Source organism: Lepeophtheirus salmonis, chromosome 9, assembly GCF_016086655.4.
Source record: "Lepeophtheirus salmonis chromosome 9, UVic_Lsal_1.4, whole genome shotgun sequence".
Taxonomy (NCBI): Eukaryota; Metazoa; Arthropoda; class Copepoda; order Siphonostomatoida; family Caligidae; genus Lepeophtheirus; species Lepeophtheirus salmonis.
The window spans coordinates 21,689,295-21,716,529 of NC_052139.2; the positions used below are offsets into that span (position 1 = coordinate 21,689,295).

The window sequence follows — 27,235 nt, forward strand, 5'->3', positions numbered from 1 at the left end:
TAAATATTAAAAATTATACTGATCAGAAATCAATCAAAATTTTGAAAGGTATTTTTTTGCTTCTTACAGGGTGCTTAGTTAAAATCTGGACACCTATAAAAGAGAGGAATAAGAAATATTGATAGGACGATTAATCGCAATCGGAGAATCGGCATCGGGAAAATAATGTTTAATTTGCCATTCCAATTCTTATTTATAGCTTTTCTTGGTCATAAAAAAATAACTCTCCCCTTCTACATAATTAAGGAACTTTAACTTTTTAATACAAAGTTTAATATTTCATTTTTTTTTTCCGAAAAATGTAATATTTGTAATTTTCTATAATTTTTAATTTTCTCTGAATAATTATGTATTTTTGAAATATAAAAAAAAAAGAAAAAAAAGAGAATTTGAATATTTTTTCCAAAAAATATTAGATTAGAAATTCAATTTTTGATATTTTATGTGAACAGCTGTGGATTTTTGATTTTTTTTTCATTAAAACCGAACACTTACTTATTCAATAATTAATAAAGGTTGATTAATTGAAATTAATTCATATTCCGATATACTAAAGCATACAAAATCGGACCACAAAACAAAACAAACCCAAGCTCTCAAGCTTAAGTAAAAGTTGAGAAAATGACCCTTGAAAGGGATCGACGAATTGTTGAGGAAGAAAGGTTCTGTTAAATGGCCAAACTGGACCTGGGGGAGCTAAAGAAAACAGCCCAGGCCAATCCCCTCAAGTCCATGAGTGCCCATGTAATAAATATCGGGATTTCACACCAGATTGTCCAGAGAGTAATAAAGAGGGGGGGGGACTTTTTACGCCTACAATGAAAAAAACCCTTCTCCTCTGCTGCAAGACTCCTTTGAAATCTTTGCTAATCTTTTTGGCCCTCCTAAAGCCTTGGTTCTAACCCCTTCGACTACACCTTTTGTGTGTATTTGCTAGTGCCCGTATAAAATAATACTATAATTCAGAGATTTGTTTTATAGTGTTACAAAACGGCACCACTTTGGATTGTTTTGTAAACAAACTTATATAAGTAAACAACTACCATGCACCATTTTGGAGGCACAAAACTACTTACGTGGTTGTTTCCAAAGTTATTCACGTCGTTGTCTTTATTATATCACGAAACCTTTCCTCAAAAAAAAAAAAAAAAAAAAAAAAGGCCGAAATCATCTGGTAGTTTGGCAAATAAGTAGATCATACCAACGCTATTTATATCTCATATACTTACAGACTATCACCGTCATATTATTTCTTCGCCATTTTTAAAATAAATTACATATTATTAAAATCCACATAATACTTTATTTGATACTGTATTATAATATTGCTTAGTAATATTTGATTAAAATAATAGTTATATCATTATATATATATACATAGCATATATCATTTCTATAAAGAAATAGCCAAAATTTATTCTTAGAAATAATATATATTTTATATAAACGACAAGGGATCAACAAGAAATTGTATTCCTGTTCTTTTGGAAACGGAGCATATTTATAGAATAACTTATTACTTTGTGTATTTATGAAAAAAAATAATTATGAAATAGCCATCGATAGCTGACAACAAAATAAATAGGGTATTTTTGTGTTAGCGAGGTAACACTGTGTATTAGAACAAGGTTAGGCCGCAAGAAAATCGTAGGGCAAACAAACCATATTTTTTAAGTAATTATCTTTCTCCTTCTTGTGACGTCATTGGGAGCATTTGTTTGGGTAAATGTAAAAAGTAAAAAATGTAGTTATTTGAATATGTGAATTTCATTGATTCCTAATTTATAAACACTATTTTAGGTTTTTCGATTATTCTGTGCCCATATTTACACCGAGTGGGGTCCCCCTGTCCTGTCCAAAACTTCATACTCCCTTGCGTTCGACGTCCTAAATTTTTAGCCCCCCAACCCTTTTTGTTAATGTTTGATATGACCCTTACATAAATTGGTTGTATTATTTTGTTAATTAATAAGATAGCGATTTAATTGAATAGTTCTTTTTTCTGGCAGTCTTTGCCTCCAATAAATGAATAATGTTCTGGTACTCCCCGGGAGACCCTTTCACTCGCTTCGAGCCGCCTAGTTGGGAGGAGTAAGAGTACAATTGGTGATGTTCATAGATTTCACACACCAGGGGTTGATACCCCCCCCCCCGTCAACTAGACGTAATAAATATATGACCACTTAGTTTAAGTAAAAATTTCTGAGCGGTTTTTGGCTAAATGTCTTTAGTGAGCTATATCTCTCAAATAATACATTACATAAAAAAAACCACTTTTAGAATACTTAAAGGTTAAATATACGCTTAAAAAAAGTTCATTTACTTTTTTGTGTTTGGTGAAGCCATTTATGTGTGCAGCGTTCCAAAGTACAACTAAAGAAAGAGAAAATTCGGTACATTCTTCAGTATCACACCGACCAAGGTGAAATGGTGGAGTAGACAGCAAAAAAAATAATTCATTATGTTGATGAACCCAAAACAGTATCAAATGCAACAGGAAAGCAGTGGTTCCAACTATTCGTTCGGGTAATATGGATGTCGAAAATATAAATCAAATAATGGAAATTGTAGAACTGGAACGGCAAGTGAGCACTTATTTCATTGCCCAGGCCCTGAAGATTAACACGAAAATCGTTTGGAACCATCTAAACAGATAATCCTAACTAAGTTAATTTTATTGTCAAGATAAAGCGAAAAACGTTCAAAACTTTTTACTTCACCTATTATTAGTTTGTAAATAAGCTGACAGATGCCGTATTGTAACAAAATAATACAATTCCCTGATAGATAATTATTATAATCATATCACGGCGTTATATCGCTAATACAAAAATAAGCTTTGTATTTTGTGCTCAGTTGTAGATTCAATCATCTTTCTTGATAAGTTCATCTATTTCATAATCTATTCTTTTTGATAAATAAACGTAGTAAGAAGTTTACTATAATTATGCTTCGTTTCCAATAAGACAGGAATACAAATTCTGGCTGTTCCCTCGTCGTATATATATTTGCCATTTTATTATTTCTAGGAAGTAATTTTGGCTATTTCAAGTTTATAGCTACGCTTCCAATAGAATATTACATAGCAATACTATAATACAGTATCGAATAAAATATGATTGACTTATTTGGCTAACTACCAGATTATTTTCGGTCTTTTTTCTGGGTTTTTTTCCAAGGAAAGGTTGTGTGATGCAATAAAGATAACAACGTGATATAGAGGAGATACCAGAGCCTTTAAGCAAACTATACTTACATTATCCTAGGGTACAGAAAGTGACATCACCTTGCAAATAATATATATTTTATAGTTTGCGCATACCCTATTGGCAATGTAATATTTAATTAATTTTTAAACCAATAAAATATTGCTCCAATGTTGAATATTATAAATTACAATAATCCCCCCCCCAATATTGCCTCAAAGCTTCAAAAGACAGTTAATTAACTAAACAAAAAAATTGAAAAAAATATGAGTCAAATTTCTTCCAATGCGTCTTAAACGTATCCATTTACAAAAGAAGTAGAAAAAAAAATACATACTTAATAAGTCTAAGCCTCTTATACCTCACTTCCTCCTCCCCCCTTCTCCCTCCCAGAAACCCGAAACAACAATAATAGTAATAAAGTGCTCCTCAGGTGGATTTCCTCAGTTGACATTTAAAAGTGAACTCGACAAGATCAGAGTGTTCTATATGGGATACCCGTCAATAGAAGTATGTTAAATTTCCTTTGGTCCCTCATTCAAGGAGGTTTGTGAGGAGGGCAGAGTCCCAAATCTATTTAATACATTGAGGTATTGAATAATGAAAAGTATTTCATTTTATCTTATAAAATATAATATCTTCACAACCTGATTGAATGAGCGGTCAAGTATCAAATTAAATCATCCTACGTTCATCACGCAATATAAATCGTTATTTTCTTCACGTAACCTCTTAATTTTGATTTTTGTTTATGCATAATAAGAGGGGTTTTTTTTATTATGAAGGATTGAAGACAGATCCGTCCAGTTCAGTTCTAAAAATCAGTCCTAAAACTTATAAGGCTCAATATTTTGATGGCGCTGTTCAACTGTATTTTTCTAGTCAGTTCTAGTACTAAAAGTCCTATGAAGCGGTCCCGGGACTGATAAGACCGGTCCTAAGACTGGACATGACCGAATAAATAAGGATTGACACAAACTAGGTTTTGTTAAGAGTGTGAAGAGAAGGCGGGAGGGACATATGGTGTTATTGGATTAAGTATTAAGTCCCTAAATTAATGTCATGTCAGCTACCAGTTATATTGTTTGGGGGGGGGATTGAATTACTGATATAATGAGGAGAGCTTTCTACATTTGAAATAGTACTAGTTTAGGGAAAATATCCTAATAATATTGAAATTTATATATTTTCAGTTTATTATTCATTTTTAAAACAATTTAAATCAAAAATAGGTAAGAATTCTTCTTTCTAAGGGAGTTTTTATCACCATGACGACCTATTAAATTATGAATAAAAGAGAAGAAAGAGCAAACGCAAAAACTGTTTTTCCTTTTCTAATTTTGATAAGTAGTGTTTTCATTACGAACTATTCAACTCTACTTTTACTATAATCAGAATTGGGATTCTTGTAAAAGCGTAAGGATGCGGCGGGAGCGAGACATATTATAGTATTGAATTAAGGCTCTTATTAATATCAGTGCCAAATTATTTGAATTTTTCGGGGAGAGAGAAAATGAATAACTGTTTTTAAGAGGAGATAACTTGCATCATTGAAGAGAGTATGAGTGGATAAAAATAGTATTCAGTTCATATATATTTATTCTATTATTCTTTTTTAAATCAATTTACACCAAAAATAGGGGAGAATGCTTACTTCAGAGGAGAAGTTAACAACACGACACCCTATTAAATAATCAATAGAAAAGAAGAGAGAGCAAAGGAAAACCCGTGGTTCCCTATTTTAGTCATCAAACATAGCTTCTTTCTTTAAAAATAACCCTTGTTTAGCTATTCACGTGGCGTCAGAATGGAAGCAATAAATAAAATAACTTAAATCTTACTATTTATCAAAAAAGGCATAACCCTAATTGAGGTTTTATTATATATCTGATCTTCATATTTATTAAAATATCTTACTACATCGTAATATACTCATATTTCTTCATTTTAGACAATAAATTAATTATTTTTCTGTAATTATTTTATTTTTCTCGTCTTTGTTTGATCAAAAAATTATAAAATTGTACAAATTTGAAGATTTTATGTGGATTTTTAACAAATATTACTTTGATGTAATTCAAATATCACTTTCTATCATCCACATCAAGTAGGATTCGAAGCAAGTATTAAGTTTTCTTTTTATTATTCACAAAGTCATGAGTTATAATATAGTATCACTTAGGGCCTCCAAAATGGCGTCTCTTTCAAAAATGATGCAATGGATTACGTCAGTGAAAATGCCTTATAGATCGTTTTCTAGGTTCAACTCATATTTTATTAATTATTAAATAGAATTATTGTACTTCATATTTTGTCGAATAATGGATTAATTTTTTAATTACGTATTTTATTATTATTTGCAAAGGGAAAAGAATCATGTTTCATTTGTACTTTTTAATTATAATTAAAAAAAACCTGAGGAAACAGGTGTCACATCTATTGATTAATTGCGTTTCAACATATATTTTTTGTCCCAACGTTCAATACTTCATTACTCATCATATAGCTTAATGTTTTTGATATGAAATATTTATGGTGTCCTTAACGTTTGATATAGCCTAACATTTTTTTACGTGAATGTATATTAAGGCAGTTTATTAGATTTATCCTGCGTGTATATATAAATATCACATTATTACATTTTTGTATCACGCAACCTTTCTTCGGAAAAGAAACCGGGGGAAAGGCCCGAAATCATCAGATAGTTAGCCAAATAAGTCAATCATACTCCTATATATCTCTTATGGAATCCCATGTATCACCATCATATTTCATTCCATACTGTATTATAGTATTGCTATGTAATATTCTATTGGAAGCGTAGCTATAAACTTGAAATAGCCAAAATAACTTCCTAGAAATAATAAAATGGCAAATATATATACGACGAGGGAACAGCCAGAATTTGTATTCCTGTCTTATTGGAAACGAAGCATAATTATAGTAAACTTCTTACTACGTTTATTTATCAAAAAGAATAGATTATGAAATAGATGAACTTATCAAGAAAGATGATTGAATCTACAACTGAGCACAAAATATGTATTATGTACGTACATGCAAGGCATATTAAGACTTTCAGTATTACTTGATACATGTAAATCCGGTGTGTTTTTTAGCTGGCCCGTTAAGTTGTAATTGGTAGTATAAAGAACGAATTTTATTTTCCTTAGCAGTTGTCATTGTTATTTAATTCCTGAGTAGTGAACATCCTTCCCTAAATAGATTCAAATTTATTCAAAGTCTGCTTTAACATTCGTCTGTGCTCATAAAAGATGGAGTGTACCGCCGAAAAATTTGTTGCAGAGATATAATTGTAAGTCCTTGTTGGACTGGGAGTAGAATTGGGGATCAACATCCGAGTAATTCTAGCAAATGTAATTGTTTACATCCTTTTTCCCTTCATCTCTTGTAACAGCTGGTTGTAGCTGATCTAATGAAACGTCATTAGCATTATTCTTTCTCTCCTCCAAAATATTCTTCAAATTGGTAAGGTTGCCATGTTAATTTTCGGCTTTTTTTAAACATGCCCATTCCACACTGGATGTTCACCTTTGACTATGTATATTAGCTATTGTTAGATGATTAAAGGAAGTCTCCGTGTAAGCTGCTCTGCTTCCAATATCATATATCACAAAGTACATTGTATATAGTGCTCCCAGATATATAGCATATATATATTGTTCATCGAAGAAATAACATTGTAGTCGTGTTAATACAATATTCCAGACGTGTGCCTTTCATTCTTGGGGAGAGGAGAGTAAAGAAAATTGTACTGGGTGATCACTTGAAATCTGAATAGTTACTAATTCAATAATTAATGAAGATTTAGTGATTGAAATTGATTCATATGTCGATATATTAAGCATAACAATTATTTCCAAAACTAAACAAACTTCAGCTCTCTAGCTTACGTACAAGTCGAGAAAGTATTGAATGTGATCAACGAATTTGCATTTGCGCACTCCAAGGAGTTGGGTATCACCAAGACCACGTTCTACACTGTCAGCAAGTACAAAACGTTAGAAAGGAAAACTGGATCCGAAGGAGTTAAAGAAAATAGCCCAGGCCAATCCCCTCAAGTCCATAAGGGCCCATGCAAGATAACTCAGAGTTTTATAGCAAACTGTCTAAAGAGCTATCAAAAAGTGGATGGGAAGAGCCTTGTGAGGGTAGAGAGGCCACTTTTGACACCAGTAATGAAAAAAAACATCGCCTCCATTGCAACACTCTTTTGAACAGTATTCTTACATTTTAGGACCCCCTACGGCCCTTGTGTCACCCCCTTCGACTACACCTCTTGAGTGCATGTCAAGGGGGAGGCCTGCTGATGCCCCTCCCCAAAGCTACTGTCAGCCAGCACTGGGACGCCATGTCAGAGGACTTGATCCGTAGTGGGTGACCTTCTGTCACCACCTGGAAGCCATCATTACCACTATGAGTAGCTACATTAATGATTAAGAGAGCTTAGACACACATCTATTTATAGTATTAATTTTGTTGAAATTCTATAGTTAATTAATAATTTACATCTTGTTGAAGTTTAAATTTGAAGGGGCTAGATTTTAATGGACCGCTCGATATTACCTTTCTTGAGTTCATACTAAATGTAAAATCCCCTGCTTTAAATAATACAAGAGTTGACTAATGGAAATTAATTAAAATAGCTGAAAGGAAAATAAACCACATCTTTGTTAATTTAAAAAAACTAACCCTGAACTGCTCTACCTTAGTTATAATCTTATAGACTAATTCACTTCACTCGCGGCGCGTCCAGCCGACATATAAATATTCTCGTAAACAAATAAAAATATAAAGTGAAGGAATAAACGCCGTTTAAAATAGTATATCCTATATGAACAAAAAGCATGAACCCTACTCATTTCAACATGAGATGATTCAATCGTTTGTATATATACATATATTATGTCAATACTATTTTTAAATAATGTTTTCTAATAGACAAATCTTACTCATTAATTAAATAAACATAATCTAAAACAATGCATTTGATTGAGTAACGTATAACATAATGTGTTTAATGTATATTCAACACCCACGTCTCTCATTCCTCAACTTGATTTCTCTCTTGGTAATGAAATTAATCATTTTAGACTTTACAGCGAAGATACACATAAAGTAGGAAAAATTGATCGTCACAATACCGAGTGTTCCATTAAAATCTGAACACTTTAAATTTAAACTTCAACAAGATATAATTTATTAATTAATAATAGAAGTTCAACAAAATTAATGCTATAAATAGATGTGTGTCTCATCTCCTAATCCTTAATGTAGCCGCTCTTAGTGGCAATAATGGCTTCCAGACAGTGGCAGATGACCTGGCACACACTACTGATGTAGTCCTCTGTCATGGAGTCCCAGTACTCTGACAATGGATTCGATGTTTGGATGAGGCACACTATAAACCCCCCCCCCCAACATGCACCCAAAAGGTGTAGTCGATCAGGGCTGTCAGTGGGACAAAAGAGTTCAAAAGTTTATTGCAACGGATGAGATGGGCTTATTTCGTTGATGGTGTCAAAAGTGACCTCTTCAGCCTCACAAATCTCTTTCAACTCAAGTTTTTTTATTGCTTTCTGGATATTCTTGTGTGAACCCCCGAGATCTCTTGCATTGGGCTTCATGGACTTGAGAGGTTGGTCTGGGCTGTTTTCCTTATCTCCACCGGATCCAGTTTGGCCTTTTTAACGTTTCACCCATGCTGATGGCGCAGACTGTGGTATTGGTGATTCCCAACTGCTTGGATTGTTTAGTTTTGTAAATAATTGTTCATGATTTAATATATCGAAATATGAATTAATTTATATCCCTCAACCATAATTAATTATTAAATTAGTAAGTGTTCAGATGTCATTGAACCACCCTATATATGAGAAACAAAAAAAATCTTTCCATAAAGTGAGGCAGATAAGTATCGGTCCACGATATGAGACTCCGGTCTGTACCGAAAAACGGATCTAGAAAAAATCTTCAAAGGCCAGCTGAAAAAAAAAATCTGTGATGGACGCAATCTCAACACTACTAACTACCAACTGATCGTGGGTCCTTTTTGGGTTTATTTTCGTATGAAAGGTTGCGAGAAATAATAAGTTTATGACGTGACCTACGTATTATTATTTAAAACAAATACACAATTAAATTAACTATAACAGACTATAATTTTCCCCAGTCCCCCGCAAAAAATCCTTCATATACATACAAATATAAGTATATCTTATTCATTATTGTTCACACCAGATCATACAAAAAAGCGTAAAAAGTGTGAGTGTATACTTCAAACGTTTTATTACAGTATTGCGCTTGGTCGGTTCAGTTGTGAATTATCGTGCATCGAGTATGGAGGTCTCAAAGGAAGAAATTCGCCATATTTTACATTTTTACTATCTGAAAGGGAAATACATGTCGAACGCGACAAAGAAAATTTGCAATGTATACGGGGCCAATACTCTATTGGTTCTGTGTTACACAACAGTGGTTCAAGAATTTTTTTCCTCTGCTCAATTTTACTCTCTACTAGGAACAATACGACCATTTTAAGCTGTCGATCGAACAAAAGCGGCCAGCATTAGTAAATAAAAGACAAAAAAACAACATGAAAACAGTGTCAGGCCGCATATATCTATGATGACGTGCCAGAAACTTCGGGAGCTCAGATGGGGAGTTTTTATGCATCCACCCTACAGTCTGGACCAGGTACCAAGTAACACCCAGCTGTTCCTGTCTATGGTCAACGTAATTTAGGGGTACAAATTAGGCTTCAATATAGGCCATTGAAAATTGGTTTTCCGAGTTTTTTGGCAATAGGGACAAGGACTTCTACGATAAGAGTATTATGAAGTTGGATTCTCGTTGGCAACAAGTTATCAAACAGAACAGGCATACTTGGCTTAAATCGAATGATTGTAACACTTCTTATAAAGAATAAATTACGAAATTACATTGTTCCCAGCGTATTACATCAGGGGTATCTGCAAGGGTGTTCTGGAGGGGCAGTAGTCCCCCCCCAGAACTCAAAAACTCCGATCCTCCCCCCTAAAAAAATAAATATTATTATAAACATTTTGATGTCTTCCATCATTTTAAGGCCCTAAACAACCAAGTTTTATAATTTTTTTCCCATTGATGTTCAAAAAAATAGTCAACTATTGTATGTCAAAATGGTATCAACAAATAGCCCTGACTGTCTAAAAATGTCTTCACTCAATTGCCTTACTTTATTATAATATATTCCCCCAAAATGTATTCAAAATATGTGATTACATATATACATCGTTATAATCTTATTTCCACAGTATTGTAGATAAAAATTAACTATTACAATGAAAAGAAAAGGATAGTTTTCGCTGATTATCCAACTCTTCTTCTCCCTAATCGATCAAACAAAAATGTACAAATCTTGCCATTTTTAGTAAATATCACTTAGATTATATTCAAATATCACTGCTCATCAAGTAGTATTCAATGCTGGGCTGAAGTATTTTTGTATTTAATTGAGTTAAATGAAGATTTATTGGAAATTTGTTTATTTTATGTACTAAAAGCATCCACTTGGAGCCCCCAAGATGGCGTCTCAGTCAATTATGATCCAATTTATGACGTCATCCTCTAAAGTTTAAAACCTTGACTTGATTTATGAAACATAATTTGGGCCCAATATCGCCCCTTTGAAATAAAATCTGTTAATTTATCATTTTGAAATTGCCACCAAAAATTTTGATTAGATTAAATCGTACAATTGGCGATACAACCCAAGGGCTATTAATAATATTTTTTGATAGAAATGGTAATTCGTATTATAAGAATACCAAATATGTAATCCACTCTCAATTTTGAGATTAATTCTTGTAGCTTTCTTTTGTGTTGACGAGCCATATATAATATATGTACGGAATATTTGTTTTTATAGTAAATAGCGCCCTCTGGCTCTTAGTGGTATTGCTCATCATTCATAATATAAATAAATAAAAGTTAAAAAATAATGAACATGATCTGATCATCTGCTCAGGAAGTCTATACTTTTTTTAGTAGAGAGTAATCATTATTATTAAGACAATTAATTTGATATTTTCAAAGAAACATGTGTGCTCCAAGGACTCAAGTGTAATACCAAGATGCTCAAGGGACTCGCCACTTGGTTCTTAAACAATTACCTGGGGAAATATCTGGAGGATCTCAATACAGATCAATTGCGAATCGCTCTGAGTCAAGGAGAGGTTGAATTAGAAAATGCCCCATTTCGTAAAGAGGCCTTCAAGTTCCTTGATCCTGCCCTGGATGTAAAAGCGGGATTTGTGGGACATATCAAGCTCAAAGTACCCGTTTCTAAACTTCGAACTGAGCCGTGGACGCTGCTTTTAGAAAAAGTGTACATTTTGTTTGGTCCTCAAAAGTTCACGGACTTTGACGAAGGTTGATATTTCCTTCATCCTTTCAGTTCCTTGTCTTTCTTTCTTTTAATTTTGTATCTACTATGTCATTTAAAAGTCCTTAAAGACTGGACTGAGATGAGGAAATGACAATCTACGACGTTATTGCTTTTTTTTTTTCTTTCTAGATTTGGAAGAGCAAGTTCTCTTAGGGAAAAAATTGCTCTCTCTTGATGGTATCGAAGCGGAATGGAGAGCCCTGGAAGAAGCATCAGGATCCTATGACCAGTGGAAGTCTCAAGGATCTTCCTTTATCTCTTCCATTCTTGAAAATCTTCAAGTGCACATCCAAGATGTGCATATCCGCTATGAAGATGACTTTACCTCACCTATACCCTTTTCCTACGGAATCGTTCTGGACTCTCTCTCTGCAGAGACATGTGATGAGAATTGGCTACCAAAGTTTGTTGCAAGAAATGCGAATAGTCAAACTCATATTTTTAAAACCCTGGATCTTCGGTACTTGGGACTATATTTGAACGTAGGCCCTGATTTGGAAATATTTGGAGCTTGTGATATCCATACTCTTTCTGAGAAAATGTCGAGTCGAAAGTCTATCAAATATCTCCTTAAACCAGTATCTTTGAATGCAACGCTAAAGAAAAATTGTCAGTTTAGGGCTCTCAAGTCCAAGAAAATACCACGTTTTGTTATTGATGTTAAAGTGAATTCTATTCCATTGGAAATATCAAGCTCCCAATACTCTTGTGCCCTCCATGGATTAAGAGCTTTTCATCAGCTGCGTAAAAATCGGAGGGTATGGAGGTGGCGTCCCAAAGAGTCCGTTAAAAAATGTCCCAGAGCATGGTGGCATTATGCCATCACTTCCCATATGGAGCGTATTCATAAAAGAAACGCACAGTATTCATGGAGTAACGTTCTTTCAATGGCTCAAGAAAATGTGAAATATGTAGATGCTTTTCGAGAGTATTTACTGAATCCAGTGGGGATTTCTCAAGATATTAAAATGTTTAAGGACTCAACTGATGCATCGCGAACGTATGAAGAATTGAAAATTCTACGAAATTTAGTTGTTTTCCAATTGAAGAATGAGTTACCTTCGAAGTTGTCCAATCAAAATAAGAAAGCCTTGACTTGGTATGAGTGGTGGTACGGTATTGAAATCCCTATTTCTGAGGAGTGTACGAGTGAAAATGAAGCAGATGAAGAGCAAGGAATTGATCAAGACTTCTATCGTCACAAAGATGCTGTTATGGCAAGAATACATTTTAGTTTAGAGAGTGGTAGTTTAAAGCTATTTTCAATGAAAGACATTGGCCAAAAAAGAGAGATTTTTGAATTTGAGTTTGAAAAAATGAAAACAAATTTTGAGAGTCGTCCTCGTTCAAAATCATATAAATTTGAACTCTCCCTCGGTGCTATGTATTTAAGAGATCGAATAAGCACTGAGGCATCCATGTTTCCCATTCTTATTTCACCTGCAAACGTTGCTGGAGCTCCTCTTTGTCCTATAAAAAGTCGTAATATATTCACGGGCTTTGCAAAGTCTACTCTTCAATCCATTCTTGGGTCAACAACGAAAACAGAAGAATCCTTTCTTTTTTATTTGTTGTTCGAAACGAATCCAAGTTCTAATTTAGATGTCAAGTTTCATTGTCGCTCAGAGTCTCTTAATATCGTTTATAATCCAATCATTGTGCACTATGTGTCAGATTTTCTAAGAATACCTTCAGATCTGAATAAATCCTCCAATCTCTCTGAAAAAATAAAATCTGCTGCTTTAAATCGAATAGAAGAAGCAAAGAAAAGAACAAAAAAAGAGCTCAAGAAGAATCTTCATCAAATATTTGATACAGAAGGCTCTGAGGCCGAGGAGGGCTTCCTTTCCGGAAAAAAGAAACTTGATATATCCTTTGAACTCTCGGCTCCTCAAATCCTTATTCCAGAAAGCTTTGTTGACAAAAATGCTCTTATATTTGTCGTTGACTTTGGGAAGTTGCATCTCTCAAATGGTTATCACGATAGTAGTGCTCCAAAACCAATTCCTCAAGAAATCAACCAAAGCAATTATTGGGACGACGAAGATGATGAAGACGAAGAGTTTTGCACACCTATTAGTACTCCAGAGGAGCTTGAAGTACAAGAAGAAGAGGATTTGCGTAAGTCCTCTGTACCAAAGATCGCAGAGCTTGATTCTTCAAGGTTATATACTTCATTTTCGCTTACTTTGAGTGATATGCAGGTTCTTATTTCTAAAATCAAGGATAATTGGAAATATGCTCATCTGAAAGGAACTTCTTCCCTCCATATCCTGGACAAATTTTCAATCAAGTTGCAACTTGAAAAAAGAATTGCATCATTATCGGACTCTGAGTTTCCAAACATAGTCATTGCTGGAAGTCTTCCTAGAATTGTCGTCCATTTTAATGAAGAAAAAATATTTGCTCTTAAACGAATGAATAATTTACTTCGTGGAAATGACTTTGAATCCTCATCAGCTAAGATCCGCAAAAACTGTGTCTCTGTTAGTACTCAAACACTTTTACCGTCTCATGAGGAGTTTTCGGAAGAGCTTACCAAGAGTGAGAGTGATGTTATATTTTCATCCTGGGGTTCCTCAAACCCAATTAATCAATACTCTCGTCTTTTTTTGATATATTTTTGTATTGATGATTTGGCTATTGAGCTACAATCCCAGGATAAAAGTATAGCAGAAATCCAAGTTACTGGAGTTAAAGCCTCTCTTACACGACGACCCTTTGATACAAACATTTCTCTCTCTGTGCACAGTCTCCTTGTGGTTGATGCAATTCAAACATTTGGACCTAATTTTGAGTTACTTGTTGCTAGTCATCGTAATGTATGTGTAGACAGTATTAGTGGAAGTCTTCGAGGTTCTGAGCCTGCTTCACCCTTGTCTCCTTTTTCGCCTTCTTTTGCATCAAAATCAGCATATCAGAGGGACGCACCTCCTCTCAACATTCACAAAGCACTCTCCTCACTTCAAAAGGGATCACTTAATGTAAGCTGCAAGTCTTTGTTAGTAGATACTTCATAATTTACTCAACCTTTTCATTTTCAGAATTCTCGAGTTTCGATGTCCTCCTCTATTGGAAACAATGTGGGATTTAATCTCCCGGAAATGATTGATCCGGATGCTTTAATTGTAATTGATGTAGTAATAATAAGTCCTCATTGTCCGGGAGAAGATGACTCCAACGAACAACATAAAATTATATCCGTCCAATTTAATTCTTTAGATATAATTGCAAATCAAGAAACAATTATAGAACTAATTGGTTTTATGAAACGTATCTCACCAGAAATGCAAAGTTGGAAATCAAGACACCTCCCACTAAAAGACTCCGGGACACAAACAACAGAGTGTGAGATTGAGCCATTCAGTGATTTAGAATCTAGTATTAGCAAGCCACATACAAAATCTCAGTATGATAGAATTTCAACAAAAACTGAGCTCACCGCAGAATTTCAACGCTTGAATGTTTTGCTTCTAAGAGCCAACACTGGAAAAATGATAGGGACTGCTCTACTTACTGAAGTAAAGATTCTTTCGTCTTTTGGGAGATTAGTTGAGGTTTCTGGCTCTTTGGGAGGATTACACGTGATCAATCTGTTATCTGGATCTTCCTTACATCAAAAAATTATTTCAATTGGAAAGGATCCTTTTATCGAAGGAGAAAGTTGCTTCTTTAATAAGAGCATTCATGATGACCTATATAATTCCTCCAGTCAAATTCAAGATGATATCCAGGCATTTACCTTTAATTTTGCGAAAAAGGGTAATTATATTCATATGTACATGTATACATCACTATTAATATTTCATTTTGTATTTAAGCACCCATTGAACTGCTACAAGATGTTGATATCATGGATCAAGAAATTATTGATATTAATGTCCGAATTGCATCTGTTTGTTATATACACTCATTCGCTTTTCTCGAGGAACTCAACTCTTGTGCATCCGATTTCAAAACCTATATGTCAAATCTCGCTTCTTCAATTCGAAATGCGGCGACAGAGATGGCTCTTGGAATCGTTCATCGTCGGACTGAATCCATGGCTATGCATGAAACTATTCTACCTACTTCAAAATTTAATAAACTTTGTAAAAGCTCTAGTTATTCTGAGAATAATGGTTTTTTTGCTCCCGCTCCAACACCGAAACTTCCTCAGTCATTTACAAAATTACCCGCCTATAAATTAAGTTTAGATGTTTTAATAGAAACTCCTGTCATAGTTATCCCGTCACATGAAAGATCATTTGAGATCCTGGTTGCTCATTTGGGAGAAATCATAATTCGCAATGAGGAAGTGGAGTCTGATCTATCTATGGAGAGATATATCATCAAGATTAAAGATATGAATATCCACAGTATGGACTTACGAAAGAAATATAAAGAGTCAGATCTTTTAGATTTATTGGCTCATTTTAAAGTCATGACATCAAAGGAGCTTTATTCATGCCATGTGGATCATTCAATTCCCATTCTTCACGACACAGAAGTTGATTTGATCATTTGTAAAGGAGCAGTCTCCTATGGTTCAATGGTTAATGAGTCTAAAAGCTTTCAATCCTTCTTATCTCTTGGGGAAGAACAGGACTTATTACTTTCAAGGGAACTCTATAATATTAGTTGTGCCGTATCAGATACTTTAAAAATTACCATTAACCGATCACAGTATGAACAAATATTGATGTCTCTAAAGTCATCTCCTAAGGATGATGAAGTACAGCATACATCTAGAACTACTAGAAAAGAATCTAATTCTGAGCTGATCTCTCCAGTATCTACAGTACTTATTGAAAGTGATTTCAAAATCCCTAATTTGATTGTGAAGCTCAGAGATTCAAAGGATTCCGATTTGGTAAATGTGAATTTTCAAGAGTTTGCTGTTTACTACAAAAAATATGACGCATTCAAATATAATTTGGATATTATTCTCAAAAGCCTTTTTATGGAGGATTTACTCCTCCCTAATGGGGCAAAACATAGACAATTAATGACTTCAATTGGAGAGCAATTCTATGGCTCTTTAACTAAATCTTTCAAAAATGGATTATCTAAATCATGTCCAAATCTTCGCAGATTTGCACAGAACAAACACCTTGGTGCTTCTCTCCCTTCTCTTCTAAATGTGGAAACTATTTTTGGTATTCCCATCAATGAAATGTCAATGGAGAGAGAAAAAAAGAAACAGCATAAAGAGTTCAAAAGTACTTCATCATTTTCTGGAAGCACAATTACCAATATTTCCAAATGTTCCAAAAATGATTTATGCGATGTTAAAAATTTGGTACATATAAAGATTGAGGAATATGATATTAATTCTCAAGAGTTGAATGAGCAAGAACTTTCCACAAAAAGATTGGTTGATGTTGATTTTAATAATCTCGACATAGTTATAAATATAAAGACGTGGGTGATTATTCTTGATTTCTTTAGTATGAGTAAAAGGCAGGATGAGCCTGATGTGTCGTCATCTAGTACTTTCCGATCATCTCCAACTCCTCCTGCTTCCACGTCTTCTTGGGGGTCAAGATCTCGTTTTGAGCCTGAGCTAAATAAAAAACCATTGGGGAACACCAAAATAGATTTACGGGTCAAATCGCTTTCTGTTTTACTAAACAAACCTGAATACGAACTTTCTAAAATTAGTGTCAATAATTTTGCTGCCAATATGATATCCTCAGAAAAGGACTTCACCATCAAGGGGCATCTAGGAAATTTCTCTTTGAAGGATTTAACACCCACAGGAAGGCTCTATAGTGATCGATTTATCTCAAGAAAGGGATCAAATCGAGTTCTTTCATTTAATTTTTTTAAATATAGTGCTTTAGATGAAAAGTTAGGAAGGGATTTTGACTCCTCACTCTCTTTACATATGGATCAAGTCATTTATGTTCACACTCAAAGGTTTTATACAGAATTACTTGCATTTTTTGCTCATTTTAGTCACTTACAGAAATTGATGGATCAATCTATTGATCCCCAAAATGAATCAAGCTTTCCAAGGACTGTTTCCCGTGAAATACGTTTAAAATTAGAAATTGACGCCGAGTCTACAATTATATTTCTACCAATGAGCTCTTTTTCGACAAGAATTCTGACAGTGGACTTGGGTCAACTGAGTGTAAGAAATAAGTTTGCTTTTTCTGGTGATCCATCCACAATAAGCCCTGAAACTCTTTCCACTACACTCGTTGGTCAAAGGTCTCGAGCACAAAGTTGCGAGTCACTCTCATCTAGGCGTTCTCGATCACGAATGAGCAGTAGGCGTAGAGCCTACAATTCGGGTGATGATGATGATTTGAACGACTCAAACGACAATAGTAGTATACTAGTGAACGAATTGCACAATTGTTTAATTGATGTTTTGAATATAAACTTGAAATCTATGGATTTAAAGATGGGAGATAGAATTTCTGGATTCACAGATGAAAAGTTATTGACTCCTCAAGATATCAGTGTACACGGCTTCATTGTTCGCCTCTCATCAAAACAATTGCTCAAAGAAAAATGTGAGCTACAATTACAAATTGAGAGAAATTTAGATAAGGCATTTTCTCATCGTGTACCGGACTTATCACTTAAAGGGATTTTGTCGACAGTACATGCTGTTGTTAATCCAGAACAATATCAAACTATTCGTGGATTGTTGTCATATAACATTGGAGAAGCTATTGAGGAATTTAATCTTCATTATGTAGAGGATAATTACAATCAAACAGAAGCTCAAATGATCTATGGAGATAAAATTTGGAAGAGGCTTTTCATGAATATCGAACTTCAAGATGTCATTCTCGATTTACAACAAGAGGACGAAATCATTTTGGCGAGAATTAATTTTTACAAGTCCAAATTGATTTATGAAAGTTGGAGTGACTCCTCAAGAGATGTGGATCTGGTGTCTCAAGAGATTTGTCTGAGTGATTTTCGATACATAGATTGTCCACCTGAGGACCAACCCAATGTTTTCACTAAAATTCTATATCCCATGAAAAATATCAGTTATTTTGGAAATTTGCAAGCTGAAGTTCATTATCGTTCTACCTTGGATATGAATCGACTCACGATCCTATTAAACAACATGCGCTTGATGAGTCTATTTGATTGGTGGTTTAAAGTATTGGAGTTTATTTCCAAATGTCCAACTTCCCCTCCAGAGTTCAATAAAGAAAAAAATAATGAACCAGTCACTCGTTTTGTGTACCTTGATGAGGAACCCATTTATCCGTCTGTTGGAATTATTTCTAAAAGAACTCCTATGATAGAAACATCTGGTCCCGTATTTGAGCTGAAAATAAATATAACTGAATCTGAGATTGTCATATTAGCAGAGCCCTTTAATAAAAATTCCCAGGCAATTATCCTTCACTCGACCACTGTAATAGCATATCGACCTGACATGAGTGAAAAACCTTTTTCCTGTAATCTGAACAATGCAGAAGTATTTTCTTGTGTCTTGGGGCATGATGAATCCACCTTGTCCATCATAGATCCAGTTACAATAAATTTAGAAATTGGACAGCCCTCCAATTCATTGTCGAATTCTTCAAATAAAGGGCTCAATAATTTCAGTGATAAAAACTTGGAAAGGTGTTTGGAGATACATTTACAACAACTAAATGTCAGGTTATCCTATCACGATTGGATCATTATTCAATTTATTCTTAAATTATTTCCTGAACAAGCCAAAGCTGCCTTTGAGAATGAAGGAAATGATGAGTGTATTGAAGATATCAAATCGAACAAAAGTGTCGCATCAGATTTGGACTGTATAGAAGCACTTGACTACACTACAATAAATAATAATCTTAGTCAAGTATTGTCCTCTCCATCACTTGAAGACTCTAATTCTGATGATGATGATGATATGTTGAACAGAAAAACATATTTCTCCGGAAGTAAGGTCAACTTCTCACATATTGAATTGAAGACTAACACGTTCAACATTTGCATTATTGACGACTGTTTGGACGCCGATGTTCCACTGCTAGAGTTATCCCTGGGACGTGTTCATTTGAAACATGATATTTCAAGTATCGGCTCCGTCTCTTGTGATGTTCAAGCGTCATACCACAATAGATCCCTAGGATCTTGGGAACCCTTGATTGAGCCCCTTCATAGTGAGATTGAATGGAATTTACGTAATAGGGTGATTGTGAACGTCAGTAGTGAGGATATACTCAATCTTAACATAACCTCATCTCTTATTAAGCTCTATAGAACTGTTCGAAATAATTGGACTCAGGACTATTACAGCCAATCGGACGCAATGAAACCGAGAATCCCTTTTGTTCCTTTTGCTTTGAAAAATGAAACAGGATGTGATTTAATATTTTGCACTTATGTTAGTCAATCCAGTGTAGGATTAAAGAAGAAGACGTTATCAAAAATACGGATAACTGACTGTGAACACGATTATCGCGCATGGATTTCTGTGAAGGATGGAGCAACTATTCCTTTCACGTTCGAAGAGAGGGGGAAATTCAGACAAATTAATTCTAGAGAAAATAAAGTTCATCAAATCGTTGTAAAGGTTGAAGGTTGGGTGGATCTTTGCCCAGTGAGTGTGGATAAGGTTGGAACTTACTTTAGAAATGTAAAGGCATCGCCCTTGTTTGCTCATAAAGTTCCTCCTGCTCGAATTGTGGTCGATATTTCACTTGAGGGGTCTGCTAGAAAGTTGGTCAAAATCCGATCAGCACTCCTTGTTTCGAATAAACTTCCTTATTCAATCAAGCTGATATTAGACAAAGTTCGATCTAATAAGTGTCTCAACATGGAGGTTCCGTCCAAAGAAATCAAATCTATTCCTTTGTCCTATGTTTGGGCAACGATACATGGTAAACCCGGAATCGGTGACTGGGATTTTTGTGATAATGTTATTGAATACTCTCAAGTTAAGTCATCAGATAGTGCAAAAATGACATTATATCAGTGCAAGCATGCTTGGAATAAGTTGCAGGAGCCAGAGAGGTAGTAACCATCTTATATAAAAGAATACAAATATTACCATTTTGATTTACTTGCAGGTTTTGTATAACCGTGGAGAGGCTTCAATTCCCTTGCGATGAAAAAATTCAAAGTAATTGGATGCAACCTGCACATTTAATTTCCTTTGCTTCTCCAATAACAATTATCAGTCTTTTACCCTATCAATTATCTTATAGTCTGAGAAATACTATGATCCAGGGTAGTTTGGATCCTGGAAATGAGGCCTGTCTGTCTGTGGAACTCTCAGAACAAAATATAATTCATATTTCCGTGGATCAATTTCCAATAGGATCAGACATTGTTTTACCTCAGAATGTGTCCACTACTTATGAAGTTCGTGTGAGATTAGGAGACTCAAATAACAGACCTTTGTATTTGACTGCTCAAATCATTTGTAAATTTGGCGGAATAGTTCGAATCAGTGTCTTTGCATCATATTGGCTTGTGAATAAAACTGGACTACCTTTGATTTTTCGAGAAGAAAAGGGATTTGCTTCTCCTCATTTAACTGAAGAGAGTAGTGAATCAGAAAAAGATTGCATTGTTGCTGGACAAGAGAAAGAACATGAAATTGCACGAATGGCTGAACCTCTCACATTTTCTTTTTCAGAAGAAAACAAGGAAACTTTGAGTATGAGAATTGGAAATGGATTACATACACACGGGAAGTCTCAATGGTGTAAAGCATTTTATATCCAACAGAAAGGAAGCTTTGTGAGACGGCTTCGTGTCCTGAGTCAGGATAAGAATACTAAAAAAGAAATTGTGTACAACATAGGTGTTGATATTGTGTCTGGAAAAGAAAAATTTGATAAAACCTTGATTGTTACTCTTACACCAAGGCTTCAGCTACACAATAGATCCAAGTTTATGATATTAATGGCTCAAAAATGTCAAATTATGAATAATGAAGGTTCTACTGAATCTTTCCTGGAATCTCCTCCAGGGTCTAGTGTATCTTTTCATTGGCCTCATTTGAACCAAGAACATTTATTGTGCGTAAAATTACCAAAATTGTATAACTGCTCCTGGTCTGGAGGATTTGTTTTAGAGAATACAGATTCATTTCAATTTAATGTTCGTGATGGATTCGGGAAGAGTGTACTGCTAAGAGTTGAGATTGGTCTCGTTGGTGCAACTTATTCCGTTATTTTTGTTGATGCGGATTCATTTCCTCCTCCGTTTAGAATCGACAACTTTTCCCATGTTCCAATTGCTTATTATCAGAATGGAACAGAGTCTCGTAGTATTGTCAAACCCAAACAAATCAATCCCTATGCTTTGGATGAACCAACCCTCAAACCAATATTAACTTGCCTAGCACCTGGATGCTCCATGGGAGTATATGACTTAAATCGTATTGGAGAGGGAGATCAGCTCACCTATGAAAACTTTATATACATTACTTTACTGAACACTTTTTCTGATGATCTATCATCTCCTGGATTAGTTTTGGATGTAGAAAGTAGGAGCAACAGAGTTATTCTCGCCCCTAAGCTTACTGGTAAAAGAAGTCAGCTTTGGCGTATGACTGCATCTGGATTACTACAGCATGAAGGGAGCTCGCCTCCTCGAGACCCCAATCATCCAACTCCTTCTACAGAGCCCATTGTCTTAGACATAGCAGGACCTGCAGTTCAACCTCATGCTTATATTCCTTTAGTCCTCCGTAAAGCAGATGATAGACGCCGCTTGACCCAAAGATGGAAATTCACAAATAATGGTCGATTAATGTGTGAGCACAAAGGGCTCTATGTTCAAGCAAAAAGTGATTTGAAAGAAACGAGTATCGTCCTAGGTCCTAATGAATTCAAGGATACTAATCCAGTTGAATTAGGGTTTACTCGTCAAAGAATGCGACCTGGATCCGGAGTTTTATCCGTATTTGTCCATACTGATGGGCCCACTAGAGTTCTTCTTATTACAGACACTTTCCAGCAGAGTGATAGATTCATTCAAGAAAAAAGTAGGCCAACTTATCAGGACTACACTGTCACATTAAACTTCAAACAGGGTATTGGTCTGAGTCTAATAAGTTCGGATCCTTCAGAAGAACTAGTTTATGGATTATTAAGCAATGTGCAAGTAGAGTATACCACTCGAAATGATTTGCATATCCTAGATATTGGCGTCCAAAACATTCAAATCGATAACCAAATTTTCAACTCTCAATATCCTTCTATTCTATACTCTTGTAAATCAACCAAAAAAGACGAATATCGTCACATGCCGGCCATTCATTTTACTGCAGCCAAACAAAGACAGTCTCTATCAATTCACAATGCAGAAATATATGATAATATGATTCTAACTATCAAAGGAATTACTTTAAACTTGGAGGAAGAGCTCATTTGTAAGATTGTGAGATGGGCTGGGATACTGGATCTATCCGATTTTCAGAATAAAAATACTAAATGTAATTTTTCTAATACTTTTGAAAAAAATCAAGAGAGCATGATTTCCAATACGATTTGTGCGACGCGTTACTATTTTGGAACACTAAAAATAGCCTTGAATAATGTAAAGTTGAGTGTCTTAAAATCAAATCGTTTGAAAGGGGATGTGAAACTCATTCAAAGAAAGTTAAATCTCTTTCTCATAACATTTGAATCCGCAAATATCAAATTGGAACCCTACTTAAAATCGCATCCCTTTGAGACTGCGAGCTTCCTCTTTAATTCAATTCTTAAACATTACCAACACGAAATGATTCGTAAGACCCTTCTTATACTGGGATCCACGGATTTTTTGGGGAATCCAGCTGGACTTGCGAATGATTGGATGGAGGGATTTCGTGACTTACTTGATGGCAACATGGTTAATTCCATTATTAATGTTACACATGGAGCGGCTAACACCGCTGCAAAATTTTCTGGTAGCCTATCATATGGTATGAGCAAGATATCCTTACAAGAAAAGTATGATGAGAAACGTTTAATGCTTAGAGGGAAGCATGGCGAAACAAGTATGCGTCACTTGATGGCTGCTATCAAGGGACTTGGTTTTGGAGCTTTAGGGGGTGTTACGTCCATTTACGACGAAGTCAAAGGAGGAGTAAAAGATGAGGGTCCTTCAGGTATCATTAATGGCATTCTTTGGGGACTTGCTGGAGTTGTGATGAAGCCTGCTATTGGTGTCCTTGATTTTGCTACAGAGGCTGCAACTGCGCTCAAAGAATCTAGTAAAACGGTTACAAATGTAAGGCCTCCCAAAATAAGGGCCGCAAGGCCAATTTACAGCCCTGCTGGTGCCTTTCCTATTTACAACAAAAGGGCCGCTCTTGGACAAGAAAGATTATCTAAGATCAATGACCACAATAATGAAATTTATGTTACAGATGAAACCCTTGTGTATGGACATATAGAGTCCGATGTGATTGTTTCATTTGAGAGGATCCTCGTGTACCAAAAATATCATTCTGCATCTAATCGTGGCAATCCCATATCAACAACCAAGCCTGAAGTCGACCTGAATTATAGTCAAGTGGAATGGGTCAAGGTTGTTCCTGATGGAAATCTATGTAATCTTGAGATTTATACCGTGAATAAGGAAGTTTTAAAGGTTATGGGGGATAGTGAAAAGAAGGTGTACGATTTATCTCAGAAAATAAATTATGCCATGACTATATTTCAAGAACTACAGTTTGCTTTACCTACTAAAGAAAGTGATATGGATAATGAGCTGTGATTTCGTTTGTTAGTACCCTGCTTTGTGATATATTACTTCCTAATATTTATTTTTGTTGATATAATAAGATTTATAGTCGTAATTATATATGTTTATGTTTTAAAAAAAAAAAACAACAGTAAAAGTAATCATTAATGAGTAAATAAATTTTATTTAACTTTTTGTTGCCAAGTGGTATGTTTTCTGTAAGCGGCATCCAACATTCTATTGATATGAGTAGTCATTTTAGCGGCGGAGTTATAATTACGAATCAATTCATTTTCGAATGGCCTTATTTTGACTCTTTCAAACTTTTTAAGGGTTTCGAACATTTTAGAAGCTTTTTCTTGAAGTTGAGGAGTGGTTGGAGGGTAGCACGCCCAAAAATGTCTGAGGAGTTCTCCTAAGGAAATATATACTTGCTTCAAGTCCTGTTGTACCGTTTCAGGGCAACTCTCCGCTAATGCTTGACTTTGAGATCCCTTCATAAGAGCCCCACCCGGCGTTAAATCAGTGAGAGTGGAAACAGCCTTTGACGCTGTTAGAACGTTTGGAGGACGAGTATTCTTCCAGGTTCTTAAACTATCCGCTAATAACTTTCTAGAACGGGACAGTTCATCAGAGGTGCAATAGGAGGAGCTAAGCACAGGTGTTGGACCATTGAGATATCTCTCTGGCTTAGTTAAACTGAGTTTGGCAATTTTGATATAAGGCTCTTTCGTGTTCAAGTCCTCATACTCTAATTTTTCTTTAAGTCTCTTATTCACATTAGAATTTACTTCTGAAGGATTTTTACTCACGTTCATTACCATTATGGAATGGTGATTGAAGCGTTTGATTATATTTTGGTGCACAAAATTGACTTGACTCTTTTCAGAATCCTTAGAACCATAGTGCTGATCCAAGCTTGTATCGTCGAATTTGGCAATATCTGCTAAAATATCACTAACCCCTGTTGTTAATGCTGCTTTTATTTTCTTATCGTCATCTTTGGCACACTCTGTAAATAAATCTTTGACCCCTTTTCCAATGATTCGATCCCTATGAAAGTAATGAGACTGAAAGAATTTGGTCCAAAACTCTTGCTCGCTAATTATTTGAGGGACTTTTTCAGTGTGTTTCTTCTTTACAGCTGGGTATGTCTTGAAAATGCTTTGAATGATATCCCCTGTCAGATTGTATTTGAGGCCATTAGCTCCATCAGCTTGAGGCTTAATTTCCCCCAAGAAAGAGCCGGAAACCCCCACTTCCTGATTCTCTCCTCCTGTATTTGAACTTAATCCCAGGCCGGACTTACCATGACGGGCCCAGAATTCGTCTGCTGTGAGGATGTGAGTACTCACCAAGTCCTTGTAGAGCTGCAAAAGATTCGGAGACTCGGACAGCTTTCGATTCTTATCCTCAAGCTCTGCAATCAAAAAGAAAATCCATAAATGTATTTCAAAAATTCTCAAAAAACAAACCTTTATTCACTTTTTTTTTAAACTTTGGGAGGAGCTGAAGAAGGAGTTCCTTGGCTCCATCCCGATCCGATATCTGCTCCTGTCGCCCAGCAGGATTCACAAAATGGAAAGTCGTATTGGAACCGTCGTGAAGGACGATCTGGAGCTGTACTTTGGGCTTCCCTTCTGGGGAGATTTTTTGAGATTTGATGTCCGTGTATTTGTGATGAAGACTGAACACATCCCGGTTCCCAATCATCCACCCAATCCGCTCACTCATTATAAACAGTATTCCATCGTTCTTTTTGTGCTTCACATGATGCACCGTGAGTAATATGTCCTCTGATGATCGACTCATCCTTACAGCCCCCTTAGTCAAAACTCCAAATTAAATACTTAATAGTAGATTCCGATCATGACTAATAATGAGCTAACAACAAGGTGAAAAAGAAGTCTACAGCTCCAATGACGTCATTCACTAAGGATTAAATCATTTTAGTAGCTACAAGTATCTAGCCAGGGAAACACAGGAATGATGAATATCTATACACCATAGATCAGGGGTTCTTAAATGGGGGTACGCGTATCCCTTTGGGTACTTTGACTTACCACCGCAGGGGGTAGGCTAGAGGGTCGGTAAGCTAAATTACTGAATAGGAGGCTTAATTTTTGTTCTTTTACTAGAAAATGTAATATTTGAATTTTCTTTAAATACCAATGGATTTATTAAATTTTTCTCCAATTTTTTTCAATCTTATTATTGTGAGCAATTGTGAATTTTGATTTTTCTTTCCAAATAAATTTATTTATTTAAGAATAGATATAAATTTTTGAAATTTTTCGAGAATAGATATGGATTTTAGAAATTTTTTTTCCAAAATTTTTATTTTTTTGTCAATAGTTATGGATTTTTAAAATTTTCTTTAGAAAAAAATTTAATATATAGAATTTTTTTTCCAATAAAATTAATTTTTCAATTTTTTTTTAAATCCAAAACAGAACCCCCCTCCAAAATATAATTCTACGGACTACCCTTTCATTGAATCTAAAAATGCTTTGTACTCGTAAGGGGGGTTACTTGGGTTAAATAAATATTTTACAAGTAGTACAAGTAATCCCTGCCATTGATTACTATATTCTCTATGGTATATACACCGTTACATTTCGTTACCTATAATGTATCACGCAACCTTTCTTCCAAAAAGAAACAGAAAAAAGGCCAGAAATCATCCGGTAGTTAGCCAAATAAATTAATTTTACCAACTGCTATTTTTCTCTATTGTACTCACACGTCACATATTATTTCTTCCTTATTTTTAAAACGAATATATAAAAATATTTTATAATATTAAAATGATTTTAATAAAATCCTAGATAGTATTTTATTCGGTTATCTACTATAATATAGTTGTGTGTTATTCTGCTAATAAAAACACATAACCATTAACCAGGGCACGGATAAAGATACTGACTTTAGGGGTAAAATA

The 27,235-nt window shown here is 34.9% G+C and overlaps 2 protein-coding genes and 1 long non-coding RNA gene across 3 annotated transcripts; 2 read left to right on the forward strand and 1 right to left on the reverse strand.

The window, feature by feature from the left end:
* The first annotated feature begins 4,303 nt into the window (after nt 1-4,303).
* On the forward strand, nt 4,304-5,650 carry LOC121124694 (uncharacterized). The gene is made up of 2 exons (XR_011781850.1): nt 4,304-5,062; nt 5,158-5,650. It is a non-coding gene; the product is annotated as an uncharacterized lncRNA (long non-coding RNA).
* Nucleotides 5,651-10,575: 4,925 nt separating this feature from the next.
* On the forward strand, nt 10,576-24,489 carry Vps13D (vacuolar protein sorting 13D). The gene is made up of 6 exons (XM_071890987.1): nt 10,576-11,261; nt 11,322-11,639; nt 11,785-14,639; nt 14,700-15,417; nt 15,477-20,622; nt 20,679-24,489. Exons 2-6 carry the CDS (start codon nt 11,342-11,344, stop codon nt 24,325-24,327), a joined length of 12,666 nt encoding a protein of 4,221 aa, XP_071747088.1. The 5' UTR covers nt 10,576-11,261; nt 11,322-11,341; the 3' UTR covers nt 24,328-24,489.
* Nucleotides 24,433-26,240, reverse strand: Tfb1 (transcription factor B1). The gene is made up of 2 exons (XM_040719629.2): nt 25,770-26,240; nt 24,433-25,714 (listed from the first exon to the last, which is right to left on the reverse strand). Exons 1-2 carry the CDS (start codon nt 26,104-26,106, stop codon nt 24,477-24,479), a joined length of 1,575 nt encoding a protein of 524 aa, XP_040575563.1. The 5' UTR covers nt 26,107-26,240; the 3' UTR covers nt 24,433-24,476.
* Between the last annotated feature and the right edge of the window lie 995 nt (nt 26,241-27,235).